Source organism: Ochotona princeps, chromosome 8, assembly GCF_030435755.1.
Source record: "Ochotona princeps isolate mOchPri1 chromosome 8, mOchPri1.hap1, whole genome shotgun sequence".
Lineage (NCBI taxonomy): Eukaryota > Metazoa > Chordata > Mammalia > Lagomorpha > Ochotonidae > Ochotona > Ochotona princeps.
This window is the reverse complement of record NC_080839.1, coordinates 25,928,820-25,947,485: the sequence shown is the minus strand read 5'-3', so window position 1 is coordinate 25,947,485 and position 18,666 is coordinate 25,928,820. Positions and strand designations below refer to the sequence as shown.

The 18,666-nt window shown below is 51.7% G+C and overlaps 1 protein-coding gene across 1 annotated transcript in view; it reads left to right on the top strand.

Annotated features, from left to right (window-relative positions):
* The first annotated feature begins 346 nt into the window (after positions 1–346).
* KCNK12 (potassium two pore domain channel subfamily K member 12) overlaps positions 347–18,666 on the top strand; it is a 38,043-nt gene continuing 19,723 nt past the window's right edge. Inside the window, exon 1 of the mRNA XM_004590666.2 lies at positions 347–1,300. Coding sequence (XP_004590723.1) covers positions 910–1,300 — 391 coding nt within the window. The 5' untranslated portion in view covers positions 347–909. The remainder of the gene's footprint in view (positions 1,301–18,666) is intronic.

Below are 18,666 nucleotides of genomic sequence, written 5' to 3'. Positions count from 1 at the left end.
ACTGGAGCCCCAGAATCCGGTGTCGAGGATTCGCGTGGTGCGACCCCAGCCTCGAGACCGCAGAGCGCGCTCAAGTTACACAAAGTTGCCCGGCGGCGAGAGATAAGGAAGGGATTTCGGAGCCAAGGTGCTGGAAGACTAGAAGAGCTCCCTGGTGAGGTGGCTGCCAGCACCGCAGTCGGACACCTGCCCGGCTGCCCGCATTTGCGCCTCCAGAGCGGCCCGGAGGCGTCGCCGCAACCCAAACTCTCCACCCTCCCTAGCTCACCCCTCCCCGACACCCCGCCCCGGGAGCCGCTGACTCCGCCTCTCCGGGCCGGGCGCCTCTTGGGCTGGAGCTGGGAAGGGAGCGCTTCCCCGGACTCTGCTTGGCTCCAAGGCTCCGAAGCCGACGCCGCCAGTTCAGCCTCCCGGGGGCACGAGGAGAACTGCCCGCGCGCCCGGCGCCTGAGAGCCACCAAGCCAGGACGCTTCATGGAACGTCCCCGGGCACCCCCTCCGCGCCCGGCTGCCGCGGAGTGGTCCTAGGCGTCCGGGCTCCACAGTCTGCCCCGCCCGCAGCCCGCGGCCTGTCCGGAGAGGAGTATGAGGCCCGGGGTCCCGCGGACGCCGGCCACAGGGAGGCAGGGGCCTAGCTGCGGAACCCCGCACCCGAGGGCAGCGGATAAGCAGTCGCAGGAGCCAACGAGGCGTCGGGGCGCCAGCAAGAGCGCCCCAGCCTGGGCGCCCGCTGGGCCTCGGAACCCGTGTGTGGCTTGAGAGCCGGGGAGAAGGCGGAGGCGCGCCGCCGTCCGGGCTCCGCAGCAGCCCCCGAGCCCTGGTCACCGTCCTCACGCTCCTGCTCCCGCGGGGAGATGTCGCGGCCCGGGCCCCGAGCGCCACCCGGGCCCCGGGGCTGAGCTCCGGACCATGTCCTCCCGCAGCCCCCGGCCCCCGCCCCGCCGCTGCCGCCGCCGCCTGCCGCGCCCCTCCTGCTGCTGTTGCTGCTGCCGCCGCTCGCACCTCAACGAGGACACCGGCCGCTTCGTGCTGCTGGCGGCGCTCATCGGCCTCTACCTGGTGGCGGGCGCCACGGTCTTCTCGGCCCTGGAGAGTCCGGGCGAGGCTGAGGCGCGAGCGCGCTGGGGCGCCACGCTGCGCAACTTCAGCGCGGCGCACGGCGTGGCCGAGCCGGAGCTGCGCGCCTTCCTCCGGCACTACGAGGCCGCGCTGGCCGCCGGCGTCCGCGCCGACGCGCTGCGTCCGCGCTGGGACTTTCCTGGCGCCTTCTACTTCGTGGGCACTGTGGTGTCAACAATAGGTGAGCGGTGCGCCCCTTGCGCGGCTCTTCCTCTCCGCGCTTTTCCCCTGCCGCCCTGCGCCCTAATTCGTCCGCTCAGTCCGCGCCCCCAAGCTCCTGCCTTTCTCAGCTGCCTGGTTGCCTACTTTGGTCTCGTGCTCTCCCGTCCGCCCATCCGTCTCTCTCGTGACTTTTGGCGCGAGAGGTTGCCCAAGGAGAGCCTAACTCGGGATGGCTTTCCAAGTCGTGTGGCCGAATGGGGCAGGGATCCTCAGTCAGGTCTTCAGCAGACCTGAGCGCCCTCGCTCCAAAGCACGCTGGCCTACTGACCTATCCTCTGCGCGCACTGATTTCTTTCCTTTAGAGGAAAACTCGCAGGATACGGGGAGGTCTCTGGGGCTGCTGCACTTCCCTGTGTGCCACCAACCCTGGGCTTGGGTTTCCACATCCAGATCATTTCAACAGCCCTTTCTACCTGCCCCTCCCAGCAGTATCCCCCTTCCTCCCACTCTGCTGCGTTTTCTTCTCTGTCCTGGCAGTGGTCTGCAGCCTTTTCACCCTGGGGAGGCCTCTTGCCTGAAAATCACTTCCCCTTCATCTCCCTTCCACCCGCTTCTCCTACCCTGCGTCTCCCTGCTGCTGTCCTGCGCCCTCCTGGCTTTTCTAGTCCCATCTCCACCCCCGCCTCTCTTTCAGTTTCCGGATCTCTTTTCCTGTTCCCTGGCCACTTTTTCCAGCCAGTAATGGTAGCGGGGGTGGAGGGGGGATGTGTCTCCTGTATTTCCCATTAGCTCTTCTACTTTTGATATGGGCAGTTCACGTAGTTCACCTGTGTGGATGCTCCTACAAGCTCCTTTTGCTGGGCTGAGGTGGCCCAGCCCATCCCCCATCCGTCTTTCTTCCTCTCCTGTCACTCAGGTTCCCTTCCCCACCCTACCCTGTTACCTGTAGAGTGCACCAGGAATACTGGCTATCGGCTTTGGGGATATTCTGTGTCCCACCCACCGCTGCTTCTGGTCTCAAGCTGGGCAAATGCACTTGGCAGGTCACTCCTCCAGTCCCCAGAGGTGCTGTTTCCTGGTGGTGTGCTTTTCTGAAGAGGAAGGCTGGATTTGCTGGGCTGAGAAGTAAGAGATTCCGTAGCTAAACCTTGCATGGAGAAGGAGGGGTTCTGGCATGCTTTGGTATTCTAGCGTTGAGACAGGGGCCTGGGCTCACTGGCTACAGAGAGTAGCCACTCACTGGACTCACTGCTACAGATAGCCGCTTAGAGGTAGCAAGACTAGAGCCGGGTGTGGGATGTGAGCAGCAGAGCCGTCTCTCGGGTGTGTATGGAGAGTCTGTGAAAGGGCCTCCTTGCCTTCAGTGCTTTTTTCATGTGTCATGCTTGATCTGCCTGTTTTAAATAGAAAAGGCAGATATGGCCCAAGTCCAAAGCACACACAAATTGGATAAAAATACCTTAAAAGCTATATCATGTTGTTATGGTGATTGGAGATATAAAATGACCCCCCCCCCCAAAAATCCCCTTTTAGAGCTGCATCAAGTTGCTATAGCAACTAGTTTTTTTCTAAGAGCTTTAAAAGTCCTTAAGATGCTTAGTCCTGGAGAATGTGTGTGCTGGGTGGTCAAAGCATTTTCCCTGGTAGTATGTGCCCTGGGTTGCTGTGGGACCCACAGGCAGAAGGGGAAGTGTGTGCCATGTTCTCTTCCCCTATAAACAGCGAGTGCATCCACATGGGGTCCCATTCCCATTAGCTGTGGTCTCTGTACCTCTGTCAATCTCTCACGCCCTGCCCCTTGGGAGGCAGTGACCTGAGCCCAGCTGAAGCCTCTAAAGTACCTCTCAGCTCTTTGCCTAGAATTGAGTCAGTGTGTTGGAAAATTGTTCTGTGCCCTGGCCTTCGGTCTACCAGCAGGTTGGCTGTGCTTCAGTCAAGCAGAAAGGAATGATGTTCTTTCCTGATTAGCATTTTCAGATGGAGGCAAGCAGTACAGGAGGGCAACACAGAAGTATGTGGCATTGCCTTGAGTCAGCCAGCACATTGCTTTCAGAACCTTGAGAGAAACTTTGGAACCAGCCTGTAAACCAGCTCTGCAGCTCCCAGGTCACCTGCCTGGCAGTATGGGGCAGTGGTTGAAATTGGTCCCTTCTACCAGTGAGATAAGTCCCCAAGGACATGCTTTTCCTGTCAGCCTTCTCTTTGCAGAATGTACTTGGATGAGATTTCAGGAAAGACCTGCCCACGTCAGTTTCTCATCTGCTTACATACTTCCTTTCCCTAAAGTGCTCTGAGTCTGCAGAGATGATTTTTATTAGTACTGATGCTTTTTATGGATTTGTCAGCTCAGGGAGCTATGGCTCAGGCCATAAGGGGCCTCATCTAGGGTAGGGGAACCCTACTGGACTCACTTTCACTGGATCCGTGACTGGCATTCAGGGGACCAACATGATGTGGTCCACCCATTAAGACTGTGTCAGAGTGTTCCTTTTTGTGTTGTGGAGACCCGGCTAAATGACTCAGCTAGACTCTGGGGTAGAAAACTCTTCTTTCTGTCTTTCCATGAATCAGAGGTCTTAGTGTGTCACTGTATTCTGAAAGACTGGAACTTGCTTTCATTGGCAAAAGTTAAGGCATGATCCAACATGGACAGCTGAGTTGTAGCATTAATGGGCTAGCTGCCTAGCCTAGAAATTCTTAATAAAGAAGATCGCAGTGAAAAGGAGACCTTTAGTTTAATCCTATGAGGCACAAGGCTAAGGGGCTTACTTGTCCAAGACCACACAATGAAGGGTTCAGACAGGTCCAGAATCCATGTCACATGGTGCATTTCCAGAGTTGAATGGGTGGGGGGCACTGTTGTCTGAAACGGAAGTAATTAATAATGGGGCTATGTGTCTTTCTGTCCTAGGGTATGTCTGACATACCCTAAGACATCAAGAGCTGGCCTGTTGATCAGGACAGTTACTGATTAAAAAGTCAAGAGAATCAAAGAAATCCTACAGTTTAGATTGGTTAGAAGCTCCTGGAAGATCTTGAATAGCTGAACTAGCCAGTATGAGAAAGTTCACAGTCAGGGGCATTAGCAAGTAGGAGACTTTCTGGCAAATTCTGATGCAAGGACAGACGCTCCTTGCTTCCTGCCTGCTTTTGCATCAGTGTGTTTGCTTTTTGTCTCAGGAGTGCATGTGTGTGCCCTGGGGAAGGAAGAGCAAGCTGGGCCTTCCACCGGTGGGAGCCATGAAGACACAGAAATGGCTGTGTGTACTCCAGGTTCGATGGAACACTGAAATGTCTGTCCTGACATTTGGTTTGAAAAGGGCCCCACACACAGAGATGGGCAGCTGGCAATTTGTCATTATGTATCTGTCCGTACAGCACACTGATCCAGCTGCCTGTGATTTTTCAGCTGTGGTTGGGGCTGCTTAGAAAGTCATCCTGACTAGCTCAAGCAAAATGAAAATCCACTTTGTGCTCTAAATTATTCCCACAGACTGCTTACACGGAACTGAAGTCCTCTGTAATTATTATTTCTCCCTTCCATGCTTGCTGTGTGACCCACTACCGGGGGCTCTAATTCAAGTTTGTTGTAATGCCACTGCATTTCTCCATGGAACAAGCAACCCTCATAGATGTTGCCTGTCTGGCCTTTGGCATGTTGCTGTCTGTATGTCCTATGAGGACACAAACTTATGAAGCTACAGAGGGTGGCCAATATTTGTCCCCTGTGGTTCAGATAACTCAGAACAATCCAGAGTATTAGTCCATTGTTGCACATCCTAAAGGATGTTTTATTGGTTTACTTTGAACAGATTAAAAGGAAAGTCTCTCCTGGGGTTTTAATTATGCATCTGCTGTCAGATTTACACATAGGAAAGCACATATTTAAAAATTTTTCTCAAATGGCAGCTTAGTACAAACAGAAATATTTTTGCTTCCTTTTTATTGTGTTTTCTGGCAGCGTTTTTTGGCTATAAAGCTCTGCTGTATGGACAGGATAGGAGAGCTGTCACTTTGGGCACTGCATAATCTAGCTCGCTGCTTTCAGAATTAGGCATACTTAATTATTCAGCCGCGAGATTAGTAACAAGTCCCCGCTCCCCGCCCCCTCCCTTGAACATGGATTTTTAAAAAAATGTTTTCTCTACAAACGATCCTAAAACATCATAAGAATGAAATTCCTCTATCAAATTTACATTTGATTTTCTTCTAATGGGTATATCATGCAGCTGGAAGTGGCTCCAATAGCTGGAATGGCATACATGGCCCAGGAGGAGAACAGCACCTTCTTTGCTCATTTCTCTTGGCTATTATTTTTTTAAAATTGAAAGATGATGGTGTAATAGCAAAGGAAGGACATTCAGAAGTGTGTGTGTGTGTGTGTGTATGTTTCATTAGATTTGAAACTTCAGATGGCAAATGGAGAATGAGCATCATCCACCCACTGCTCCAGCCTCAGCACCTTGCATTGAACTCAGCACATAGTACACACACTGTACGTCATCACCAAGTTCTCCTGATAGCTCATAGCACCTCTGCCCGCATACAACTACATTTTTGCAGGCTCTTCCGCAGCTTTTGTGGTGGAAAGGAAAGGAAAGAGCTGATGTGTGTCCAGTTGCCCCCATTTTGTGAACGCTTTATGGCCACCATTGTTTCCCGCGATTCCACCCAGCCTCCTGGCGCAGAGTACAGAAGCTCTGTCTAATGGATGTGTTGTGCGTCACCGCCCCTATTGCTGCGTGGCAGGGTGGCTCCCAGTTTGGGGCTATTTTGGGTAATGCCACAGTGCTCATCTTTATGCACATGGCCTTTTCTTTCTGGAATACTTTGGGATGTATTCCCAGTGGGGGAACCGCTGAGTCAGTGGGTGCTGTCTGCGAGGTGCGAGGTGCTTGCGGCCAACCCTTTGAGTGCAGAACTGTCTGGTCGCTCCCAGAGCCCTGCAGAGACTGGACAGCTCTTCAGCTAATTGCCCTGTGGAAACAAGCCACAAACCACTTGGTTTGCTCTGGGATCATGTTCAGTTCCAGTGGCTGAGCTTCCTCCTGCACACACTGTGCCACTGGGAGTCTTGAACCCCCCATGGTTTCTTGAAAGCAGCTTCCCTTGGGAGGTTTTGGGTGAGCAAAAAAGGGCAAGGAGGAAAAGCAGCTGGCAGGCTCTCAAAGCCTGGGAAGAAGGGAACCTGGACCATCTTCGACTCCAAGGAATGATCTGTCACACTCGCAGGGCGAAGCAGCCCAGTGGGGGTGGGAGAGCATTCCTTCACTTAGTCGTGGCTATGCCCAGAATGTGCCAAATAGAGCAAGGCTCTTCTCCCAGCGGTTCCAGCAGTGGTGCCACAGAATCCTCATTACTCCCCCACGCATGCAGACCAACAGAAGCCAGCAGCAGAGCCGCCCGAGGAAGGGACTGGAACCCTGCCCATCAGGCCTTCCTCTGGATGCTGTCCTCCTGCAAAAGATGTCTTTTAGGAGCCCCACAGCCCCACAGAGAGCCTCCTCCTCCCACCTTGATCCTCACCTTACCCAAGGCTCAGAGAGTGGGGAGAGACTGCCATAGTCATTCAGGGAGCATGGGCTGAAAGTTGGAGCCCCAGCTGGACCCTAGAAGAGTTCTGTCAGTATTGCCAAAGATGCATAACTTACCTCCTGTCCCATCCCACCCTTTAGTACATATGTACATACACACAAGTTCAGATGGGAGGCAAGTCTGGCTGCAGCCACGTTTCTCCTGGACTTCCAGAGGAGGGAGGGAGGGTTACACTGCACACAGAGGATGGCATGGCGACTCTAAAGAGGGGGATGTAGGTGTCTGATAAGCCAAATCAGCTGGAGGACACGACAGTGTCCTTCATACAGAAATCCCTGCTTGGCCTAAAGGCGGTGATGGTGGTGCCAGGTTAGGCTTTGGAGGCGGCATTCAGCAGGTACCTCAAACCCTGTGAGCTACAGTGCCCCACCAGGCACCAACCACTGCCTTGCTTGGCCACGTCAGACCCAGCACTACAGAAAGGCAACCTCAGGCCATGACCCTGTCCCTGTGGTCATCCCAGCTGTCTCCCTCTGTCCATGTCTACTGACTCCCCCAGGATCCAAAGCTAGTTGGAGCAGGGGATGCCCATTTAGGAAGCCCCAGTGTGTGTGTGTGGAGCCAAAGGCAGCTGTGCTAGGCAGGGCCCTGGGTGCTGAACTTCATCCTAGCAGATGCCCCACATCAGGAAAGTGAAGTTAGAGGGTCTACAAGCTCTGGGAGCTTTGTGCTTTGCTTGAGATTGAGAAAAGCTGTCTTGTAGGACAGGGGAAATAGTATAGAGACCTTAGAGGGGAACTGAAGATCAGGGCCCTTATCCCAAACCAGTTCTTGGCTGCCACTATGGCTATAAGGCCCTGGCTCCTAGAAATTCCACTTCAAATACCACTATTTTCTAGCTACTGCCAGCTCTAGATCTTCCTCAGGGAATCTAGGCCTTGTCTACATGTGGCCAGGCTGTGATGTAGGGTACTCGACCCTGGATATGAGCCTCATCTTCCCTGGGATTAACCAATGAGGCGAGGCCAGAACCGGGGTGAGCCCCTGGCTCATTTGCAAGTCAGCAGTGAAGGTTGCACCCGGGCCTTAGAAGGATCCAGCAGGTAACTCGCTTTATCTGCTCCCCTGGATCTCAAAGGGCTCATCCCTAAGTGACTGGGATGGATCAGGGCTCCTGTCATCTCAAGTTCCACAGTAATGTCTTTATGCTCACAGTCTATCCTCAATGCCTTCATGCTTGGAGTAACAGATGTTGCAGGCCAGAAAGTTAGGGGAGTCCCAGGGGCACTTCTCAAACTGTGCAGGTACATTGCCTGGGGACCTCATTACCCTGCCTGTAAGTTTCTGTTCATTAGCTCTGGGGTGCAACTCCCTGCAAGGGCCATCTGTTGGCCCACAGGCCACACTTGAACAGCAAGGGTGTAGGGAAGCAGCAGCACCAGGGCCTGGTACTGTAGACCTTGCTGTCATCACAGGCTGCATGGCTTTGAGCAGGACACAGCTGAAGGAATTACAGAGGGGTGAGCAGAGGCAGAGAAAGAGATCTTGAGATTTTTCAAGCTGCTGGTTCATCACCCCACTCCTATACAGTTTCAATATCCAGGGCTGGACCAGACCGAAGACAGGAGCCAGGAGTTTTCTTCTGTGTGTGGGAGCACACAAGGTCCCAGGACTGCACTGTAGGGCAGTAGGAGGCTGTAGAGGCCTCCAAGGTCTCCCTGTCCCGGACTAGACCACCACACAGCAGCCAGGGCTTGGCTCTGGGGAGTAAGCGACTGAAGCATCTTTGGTTTCAGTGACTGCCCATCTACTGATTTTTCATCTGTGTTTGCTTGGAAACCTCCCCTAAAACCACAGGACAGCAGAGATGATAGCCAGCTTCACAAAGACAAGCCCAGAGAGTTGTCATGCCTATCTTGGCATTACAAAGCAAATCAGCAGTAGAATAGGGACTCCAAGGTTGATCCTCCCTGCCACCCTTGAGTTTCACAGTAGGGGAAGGATCATGCCCCATCTGGGTTCTGCTGGGCTGTGGGTAAGAGTGGAGGAGGACAGGTTTGTAAGGGCTGAAGCACAGTGCAGGGCCGGGGTGGTGGGGCTGGGCTGGGCTGCATGGCTTTCCACACTTCCCAGCCCAGCACTGCTCTGTGGAGGAGGCCACCAAGCAGATGAGAGAGCAGGAACACATGGGAGCTCCACATGAGGCTCCCCAGAGCCCCAGGAGCTGCTACTGAAGGGCACTGCAGAGGCTGGAGAGGGCTGTGTGGACTGAGCTTGCTCAGCTTTGTGTGGGGGAACAGCAACCATAGGCAGAGACGCAGACCAGAAAACCCTGCAAGAAGGAGCTGTGACGAGCACAGCAGCAAGAAAGCTCCAGGGACGTGCCAGTTCCACACTGGGTCTCCCAGGCCTGGTTGATAGGAGACCCTGCCACACCTGTCTGCTACCCCCCCACCAGCCATCTACAACCTCTGGCCAGACCCTACCACACTCTGGGTGTTTTCATCCTGGGCCTTGCTCATGTACCCCCTGTACATGGAACACCCTCTCCTAGCTCTGTTTCCTACCAGGTGAACTTGGTCTGTAAGGCCCAACAGTACTACTGGACAGGGACCTTCTGTGTAGTCCTACTTGCTGCCCCATACGTGTGGTAGTGGCTTGTTCTCATGTCATGTCCCCACTGCTCCCAGTGAGCCCCCATTTATGGGTAAGAGGCATCCAAAACTGGCACAGGACAAAGCACATGGTGAGTATATAGAAAATTGGTAGCCTTGTCTCTTCCTCTAGCTCAGTAGCACTTAGTGGTGCTGGCCCTTGCTGTAGTTAATACAGTAGCAATGGCAGCTGCCTAGCATTGAGAGACTGGTATAAAATGGGCACTGGCTGAAGATGGAGACTGTGAAAGAGGCAGTTTCTAACAACCAAGGTGTATACAGTATGGCCCAAAGTATGTGATTAATCTACATATGTTGAGTGCATAGAGTGAGTGAATGAGTAGCTGAAAGCTTTAGACTGATGGAAATTAAGAGAGAGGAAAAATTAAAAAGGCAACTGAGCAACCTAAGCCACCCTCCAGGAATCCCCAGGTGCCTCCCTCACCACTCCTGCCGCCGGAGGTGCTGCCTGTGCTCCGGTCCCTCAGCAGAGACGTCTGTTTGGCAATCTCTCTGTGGCTGGCAGGTGTGCAGTAGCACAGCCAGCTCATTCCCTCTGGGACTCCCCTGGCTGGCAAGAGTGAGGACACAGGGCCAAGCCACAAACCCTGGAGTGAAACCAGACTGGCCAAGTCTAAGCTTCCATCCTGTGTCTGCCAGGGGGTGGTGGGAGAGGTCCAGTTCTGAGCCAGGAGGTCTCAAGTGCCCTGGCTGACTCAGGTTCCAAAGGGGGCCCTGGTCGCATCCTTCAAGCATCAGGAAGCCCCACTTAACTCCCTGTCTCAGTCCGGTTCTCCCACATTCTTTCACCTGCCTAGTATATGTGCCTTAGAAACCTGGTATTAGTTCACAAATTCGATGGATAAGCCAGAAAAAGTCACACACACACAGCCAGCACCATTCTGATGCCTCAAAAAATGTTCAGGGAATTTAGATTGCAATTGGATGTCCATCCCAGCTTTCTGGAAAGTTACTGCTGAGGTCAATGCAAATGCTCAATTGTGCTCCGCGTGATTTTTCCCTGCTCCTTGTCACACAGCCACTGTCTATCTGCCTGCTGCCAAGCGTTCTGAATTCTGAGCCCATAACTGCTAACCCTGTGACCTGCCAAAAAGGCTACAGGGACAGCCCAGGCCCCAGAGGGAAGGAAAACACAAACCCTGCCCAGACTGATGACCTTGACATCTCCCAGTGCATGTTGAGTTCTCTTCCACAGTGGAAGGCAGAGACAGCATGTGAGCCCCCCTCAGGGGGGCTTGCCAGCCCCAAGGAGGAAGGGAAGAAGGCCCTACCCATGTGGGTAACAGGAATGGGACTGCGGGGCCTGGGACTGCAGGGCCTGGCCCTGCTCCTGTTCCTCACACTGGTTGGGTTGACATGAAATTATGTGTGGGATGATTTGCTTAGCACCTGCCTCCCTTGCCAGACCCTGGGTTTCTGGAAGACAAGGCCTCTGACTCCTCTATTCCCTTTGTGTCTGCTAATGCCTGGCACTGGATTTGGCATGCAGGAGGGGCTCCAGGGATAGTCTTTGGAATGACTGTGGATCTGAATGAACAGCCATTTCTAAGACTCTCAATTGTACCTAGGTACCTGGTAGGACAAACTCCACTTACAATGCAGATGATGATCCACTTTACAAAATGAAGTCTCAGATATGGGTATTTGGCACTGTGGTTAAGATCCCACTTGGGACACCTGCCTCCCGTATCGGAGTAGCTGGGTTGTGTCCTGGGTCCGTGACCGATTCCATCATATAGATGCACATCCTAGGAAGCAGCAGGTGATGGCTCACGAATCTGGGTCCCTACCACCCACTTAGGAGACCCAAGCTGCACTCTGAGCTCGTGGGGTTGACCTGGCCCGGCACTGACTGCTGTGGATGCTTAAGTGAACCAGAGGGTGGAAGATCTCTTTTTTTGTGTGTATGTGGATTTTTAAAAAAGATTTATTTTTTTTCCCATTGAAAAGGCAAATTTATAGAGAGAAGAAGAGACAGAGAGAAGGACCTTATACCTGTTGGTTCACTCACTCCCCAAATGGCTGCAACAGCCAGAGCTGAGCTAATCTGAAGCCAGGAGCTTCTTCCAGGTCTCCCACATGGGTTCAAGATCCCAAGGCTTTGGGCCATTCTCCACTGCTTTCCCAGGCCACAGGCAGGGAGCTGGGTGGGAAGTGAACTAGCTGGGACACTAACTGGTACTCATATGGGATCCCAACACATGCAAGGCAAGGATTTAGCCACTGAGCTATTGTGCCAGATCTGGATGAGATCTCTTTATCTGTTGCTCTCTCTCTCCCATTCAAATTAAATGAACACAAATTTAAGAACAGGAAGCTTCAATTTCCAAAGGGATTTGCCATACACACAGTTAGTAGTCAGGTACCCAGGTGCATTTTTTTTTTAAAAAAGATTTATTGGGCCCGGCGGCGTGGCCTAGCAGCTAAAGTCCTCACCTTAAACGCGCCGGGATCCCATATGGGCGCCGGTTCTAATCCCGGCAGCTCCACTTCCCATCCAGCTCCCTGCTTGTGGCCTGGGAAAGCAGTGGAGGACGGCCCAATGCATTTGGACCCTGCACCCGCGTGGGAGACCTGGAAGAGGTTCCTGGTTTCCGGCTTCGGATTGGCGCAGCACCGGCCCGTTGCGGCTCACTTGGGGAGTGAATCATCGGACCGAAGATCTTCCTCTCTGTCTCTCCTCCTCTCTGTATATCTGACTTTGTAATAAAAACAAATGTTTAAAAAATAATAAAAAAAGATTTATTTTCATTTGAAAGGCAATGCTACAGAGAGAACTGGAGAGGGAAATCTTCCATCTGCCAGTTCACTTCCCAGATGGCTACAACAGCCAGAACTCAGCCTATCCCAAAGCCAGGAGCTTCTTCTGGGTCTCCCACATGGGTACAGGGACCCAAAGACTTGGGATATCCTGTACTGCCTTCCCAGGCTATTAGCAGGGAGCTGAATTGGGAGTGGAGCTGCGAGGACACAAACCAGCATCCATATGCAATGCTGGCATATTGGCAGAGGCTTAGCCCTCTATACCACAGCGCTGACCCACCCAAGTGCATTTGAAGTGAGCTGTTACTTGGGACCATCACACTCAACAACTATACAACATCCATCCCTTCACACAAATCCCAGCTCCCATGCCCAATGTCAAGCAGCACGCACATACCTGGGCACTTAGAAGAGCACCCAACAGGAGCTGATGGTTACAGCGCACCATGCACTCACTACACTTGCCCAGGCGTCCTGGAGCAGGGGTGCAGAAATTAGAATGCAGAGGTAACTTCCAGAAATCACCATTCAGAGCCATCTGGAGTATGCTGTTCAACCAGGCAGGTGTGTATGGTCATAGTTCTGCTTACAGGTGGAGCGAGACCACTTTCAGGGCACGGCAGCAATTAGGGAGAGAATGTGGCCTGGACTTTCTCCTCTGCTGGCCCCCCAGTGACGCCCATGTGCTTACTCATTGCACGCACTCAGCCACACTGCCTTTCCCTCCGCCTCTCTGGAGCCTCCCAGACCACTCACTCGAGACTCCAGCTTCTCGGTCATCCCACTCGAGCAGGTCACTTAGTTCTATAGCTTCACAATGACTAGCAGCCATACAGACCTAGATCCTAAATGCAGCAGTGTCTGCCACCCTTCCCCTCACTGTCCATCACACCACCCTGCCTTAGTGCCTGTCCAGCGTGTTCTGCTTTCAGAAATCACTGGGTTTGTCTCTATGATTTCATCTCTGTTTACTTTCCATTTGTTAAAGATAGGGCCCTGGCCTCCTGTGTCCACTGTGGTGTCCTCTGTGCCCAGCCCAGCACCTGGCATGTTGAATAAATGAGCAAACTTCCAAAGCTTCTGTTTAACAACTCCCAGATGGGCATTGTAATATCACCAATCTCATATGGTTGTTGGGAGAATTATATAAGACAATGAATGTAGGTTTTTCAACTGACCTGTTTAATCAGCTCTCCAGTGTGGACTTGTGGTATTATGAATAGCTAATTTGGGTGATGTCACACATTAAATCCCAAACCTAGACCCTGAGCCAAGGCCTCTGACCCCAGAGCTCTTGTTCCCTCTAGGATGTCTGCCCACCTCTCTGGTTGCAGGACAGGACTGTCTAGCAGCTGGTGTGAGCCTGCTAAGGAACAGTGACAGGCAACAACTGCTGTCCTAGGTTAGGGTCTCTTCAGAGGACTTCAAAGGCCAAGCAGAAGTCTTCAGACTTAGCGTGGGGGGCAATAGGAGCCACTCTAAGGTCTTGAGCAGGGAAATGGTATGATGATGAATATTCTAGAAGAGCATTCTGAGTGTTTAGTCACTGTAATACTATGGCATTAAGTCAGGCAGTCTAGTTGGTCTACAATACTGCTCTCCAGGCTGCCTAGAAAGTGTTAGTTCGGCGTGAGGGCCCTTGTTCCGGCTGTTTACCGCCAACACTTAATTCAGCCCACTGCCAGCTGTCCCCTCACTTTATCAAGCACTGACGTGTCTCCATCAGTAGTAAATCCTTGAGGAAGATGCACTTGGCTTGTGTGTACAGCTCTGAGCGGTGTTGCCAGTGGGTTTGGTTTCTTCGTGGGTTGTAAATGGCTCATGGTCTGGAGTAGTGAAGACTGTATATTGCAGCTACTGTTGCACTCACTTTGAGCAAAGGTTTTGAAAGCTATGCAGGAGTCTCAACATCACAAGGAGAGTGCTCACAGTGATGGGATGAGGGGCAGCAAGTGTTTGTTCATTTACATATCTGGCAATCCAGCATGCTCAGTCTTTGTGTACAAAATAAATGGAGTGAAGGCAGCTGTGGGTTATGTGGTTGCTGAAAAGAAGAGGAAGAGGAGGAGGAAAAGATGGTTTGAGCAGACAAGGGCCCCAAGAGGTGACTGGCCCTCCACAGGGCTCCACATGCCCTCTTCCAGTTTTGAGTCTTCTTGCTCTAGATACCTCCCCCCTCCACTTCTGGATCTCAAGGCCACACATGAGGATCCAGGGAAAGGGGCAACGAGCAGGCCTGGGGGTCTGCACTGTACATCTGGAGATGTTTGTCTGATGGTGGGAGGGAAGCTGTTGGAGATGCTGCAGCTGTACCGGCAGTGGACCACAAGTTGGGCCGAGGCTGCTGGAGAACGTGCCCTCTCCCGAGTGGGACACAGCAGGCAGCTCTGCCCTCCCTGCTCAGAAATTGCTGACAACAGCTGTACTGTGCTGGTGGGGAAGGCCTAGGGCTAGGAAGCACACAGCAGGGGTTGATGTGCAGCCTCACCCACAACAGCCTTCCTTGTCCCTACAATCTCCTTTGCCTCCATCAAGATCCCTATGGTCTTTCTTGTTTAATGTTTTTCCATCACATTTGTTTTACAGCCATTAATAGTTGAAGGACACCCTCGTCGCAGACGTGGAGCTCATATTGTTATCCTCCCAGTTTGGTACCCTGCCTTTCCAATTAAAAAATGTGCCTATAGGCTGGCAAATCCCGAATACGTACCTCAGGCCCAGCCTGTCCTAATGTTCCAGGCATGCATATCCAGTGTGCCTGGCATTCAGCCTGCATGTCCAAGTGTCAGCCCCAAATGAGCATTTCCAAAGCACAGCTCTTAACTCTCTCCTCCAGCTACTCTCCTCCGTGATGTTGCTGCAGCCTCCCCTAGCTCAGAACATGGCAAAGCTCTACTTCAGTTGCCACTCAAGTCACAAGTCTGAAGGTTCTTTCTGATTCTTTTTTTCTCTTGATATCTTGCCACTCCTTTTTAAATTTTTATTGGAAAGGCAGAATGGAAAGAGAGCTGAATGGGAAGTGGAGCAGCCAGGACATGAACTGGTGCCCATGTGGGATGTTGGTGCTTGGAGGTGGAGGATTAGCTGGTTGAGCCAATGTACTGGCTCCACACTCTACTTCTGAGAACATGTCCGGAATCTAGCCACTGACTTTGGATTTGGCCATGAGGAAGTAGATCCCGCCATAACCAACTTGGAAACTGGACAAATTATATGAGACCATCATGTGTAGATATTAGAAAACAGGTTGTTTAAGACTAGGATGGGGCTGGGAGGAGAGAAACACAAACCACAGGAGCCTTCAGTAGCTCTGGTTTTGGCCCGGGAGTCTATTTTCAGCCAGCGCTAGAGGCAGGCGGCTCTGAACAGAGCCCAGAGGCCTTGCAGAATGGAGAGTTCAGGGAGGATAGTGCAGCCGTAATGTGTGGGGTAGAACATGGAAGACAGGACCACCAAGAGCTCATGTTTCAGAAGCTTGCATGAGGATTCCCTTGGATCCTTGGCTGAAGAATCTGCACAAGACCAAGAGAAAAATCAACTCCACAAAAGAATAATCAACAGGGAGCTAGAAGCCAAAGGAGTCCCAGGGTGCTCACAGATCCGACAGTCATCTGCCTTCTCTCCAGCCCAGGGTCAAAGGTCTCACTGACACGAGAGTATTCTGAGAGGCTGTGGAAGTTATCCTTGATAGTGTGACTAGGCTAGTCCCTGAAAAAAAAAGCCCCTTTAGAGCTGCCCTTATAGAGCTTAAAGAGAAATTTGGTTACAGACCTATGAAGTAACTGCAGAATAAAGCCCAATCCTATTTAAAGGAATGCAGCACAGTTAAGCATCAATGAGTAATTCGTAACAGTTTAATCTCTGAAAAAGTCAAAAGTCAAAGCCCAGACGTATAATAAAGCAGGAAGATATGACCCATAAGCAAGAGATACAGGCCTGCAAATGCCCCAGTTAAGGAATTAGCAGATACATATTTTTAAATTATTGTAAAGATGTTACACATGCTGAACATTTAAAGGAAAAGATAAAAATGAGAAAAATGAAAAAGAACTGAGTAGAATTTCTAAAGATGGAAAGTGATATTTCAAATAAAAATTTTACTAGATAGAATTAGCAACAAATTGACAGCTATAGAAAAAGAGACTGAATTTGAAGACATAGCAATAACAATGGCCCAACCCACACCACAATAAGAAAAAAAAAGACTGAAAAATGAAGAGGTATTGATAGAATACACCACACTGGGGGCCCAGCGCAATGGTTCAGTGACTAAATCCCCACCTTGCCTTGCAAGCACCAGGATCACATATGGGTGCCAGTTCATGTCCTGGCTGCTCCACTTCCCATCCAGCTCCCTGCTTATGCCTAGGAAATCAGCACAGGACGGCCCAAAGCCTTGGGACCCTGTGCCCACATGGGAGACTCAGAAGAAGCTCCTGGCTTCAGCTCAGCTCAGCCCTGGCCATTGCAGCCACTTGTGGAGTGAACCAGCAGATGGAAGGTCTTTCTCTCTGTCTCTCCTCTCTTTAAATCTGCCTTTCCGTAAAAATATAAATAAATCTTTTTTTAAAAAGGCAGAGAGGAAGAAAAAGTGAAAGAGATATCCCCCATCTGGTAGTTTATCCCGAAGTGCCCACAACTGTCAGACTGGGCCAGGCGCAAGCCAGGAACCAAGAATTCAATCCAGGTCCACTGTATGGGTATGTGGGAGGGACCCGAATACATGAGTCGCTGCCTTCTAGGGTGCACATTAGCAGGAAGCTGGAGTGGGAAGCAGAGCTGGAACTCGAACCCAGGCACTCTAATAGAGGATGCAGGCAACCCAAGTGGCATTTTAACTACTGCACCAAACACCTGCCCTAGGATGGCTTTAAATGCTAGAACTATTTTCACAACAACCAAATGACAAAGCTATACAGTCATCCCCTCTGGATCAGCAGGCTCCCATAGCTGCAAATTCAAACATCAGAACTATTCAAGAAAAATAAAACACTGTATCTGTAAATATACAGACTTTTTTCTTGTCGTTATTCCCTAGTGACACAGTCTAACAGCCATTTGCACAGCACTTGCCTGGCAGTTGGTCTTATAAGTCATGTAGAGATGGTTGAAAGTGGAAGGGAGGATTGTAGAGGCTCCATGTTATGCATGGGACCCTGCACACACACGGATCTTAGTAAATGCAAGGTGGGCCAAACCCAACCCCCTGCAGTGACTGAGGGACACCTGTACATATTCCCCAGATCTGTTCACTAACAGGGCAAACAGGTAGACACACCAAGTCCTCAGGGTTAACTTTTCCTCACATAAAACCATTCCCATCTATTTGAAAATGAATAGTGCATTCCTGTAGGACCAAGGAAAGGCTGTCAGCAGTGCTCAATGAGCAGAAGGGTCACCTGCCTGGGCGGTAACTGGGCACTCAGCTTAACTCCTAGCCAAGTGCTCGCCCAACAGCACCAGGCACCAGGAAGACACCAGGCCCAGGGGCTGCAGTCAGCTACTGCGGGACGCTTACTGCAGTGCAGCCTTTTCCTGCCCGTGGCTGTCTCTTTGCCCGGGAGCTGGGAGCTGGGTGGGCTCCTCTCCACGGGAGCGTACAAGATGCCAGCTGGCCTCAGCGTTGAGCAGTTTGCCCAAAGAAAACAAAGAGAGTGAAGTGGAATTCAGCCTGGGGCTTTTCTGCCGCCACCACCTCCTCTCCATGTGTTCTTAAGCTGCTCTCTCATCAGGAACGCTGCACCTTGCTCTCTACCTAGCAGCCCAAGTGCCGAGTGCACCCTTCCACTCCTTATCTTAGGGGTTCCTCATCACTATCCTGTAGAGGTGGGGACAAACTCCAAAACTTGCTGGAGGAACTGTTATAGAATCCGCCCCAAACTGGGGCTATATGTCCAACACACAGCCAGTCAATCCCTGATACCTAGGGTGGTGAAAGGAATGGGAGTTAAAGGCCAGACAGTGATTAATTCATTCCCAGATGCCTTGAAGTGTTAGGGGAAGCTCCAGTCAGAGGGAAAGGCTGAGAGGTGCAGGCTCAGCTCGTGTACAGGTCTTTAGTTGCCAGTCAGAGGATCGGTGACTGATATTTGTGTGCCTTGGGGAATTTTAATGACAAGCAATGTAGGCTCCAGTCATATGGGTGGCTATATGCTGGTGACCCTGGGGTTCCTGGAAAAGAAACCCCTCATAGTAAGACTATTAAGATGCCATCTGTAAGGGCAGATGAATGACTTCATGAGCCTGGTGACTGGGGACCCTCTAGGGTCAATGACACCACTTCTTCAATTCAGTGAGCTAATTTTAGTGAGTGGTTGCTTTGTCCTCATAAAATCAGGACAGGGAGATTTGAAGCTGAGGGAGCCTGAGAGCTGGGGGAAGACCAGGACCTGCTGGTACCCAGCATTTCCAC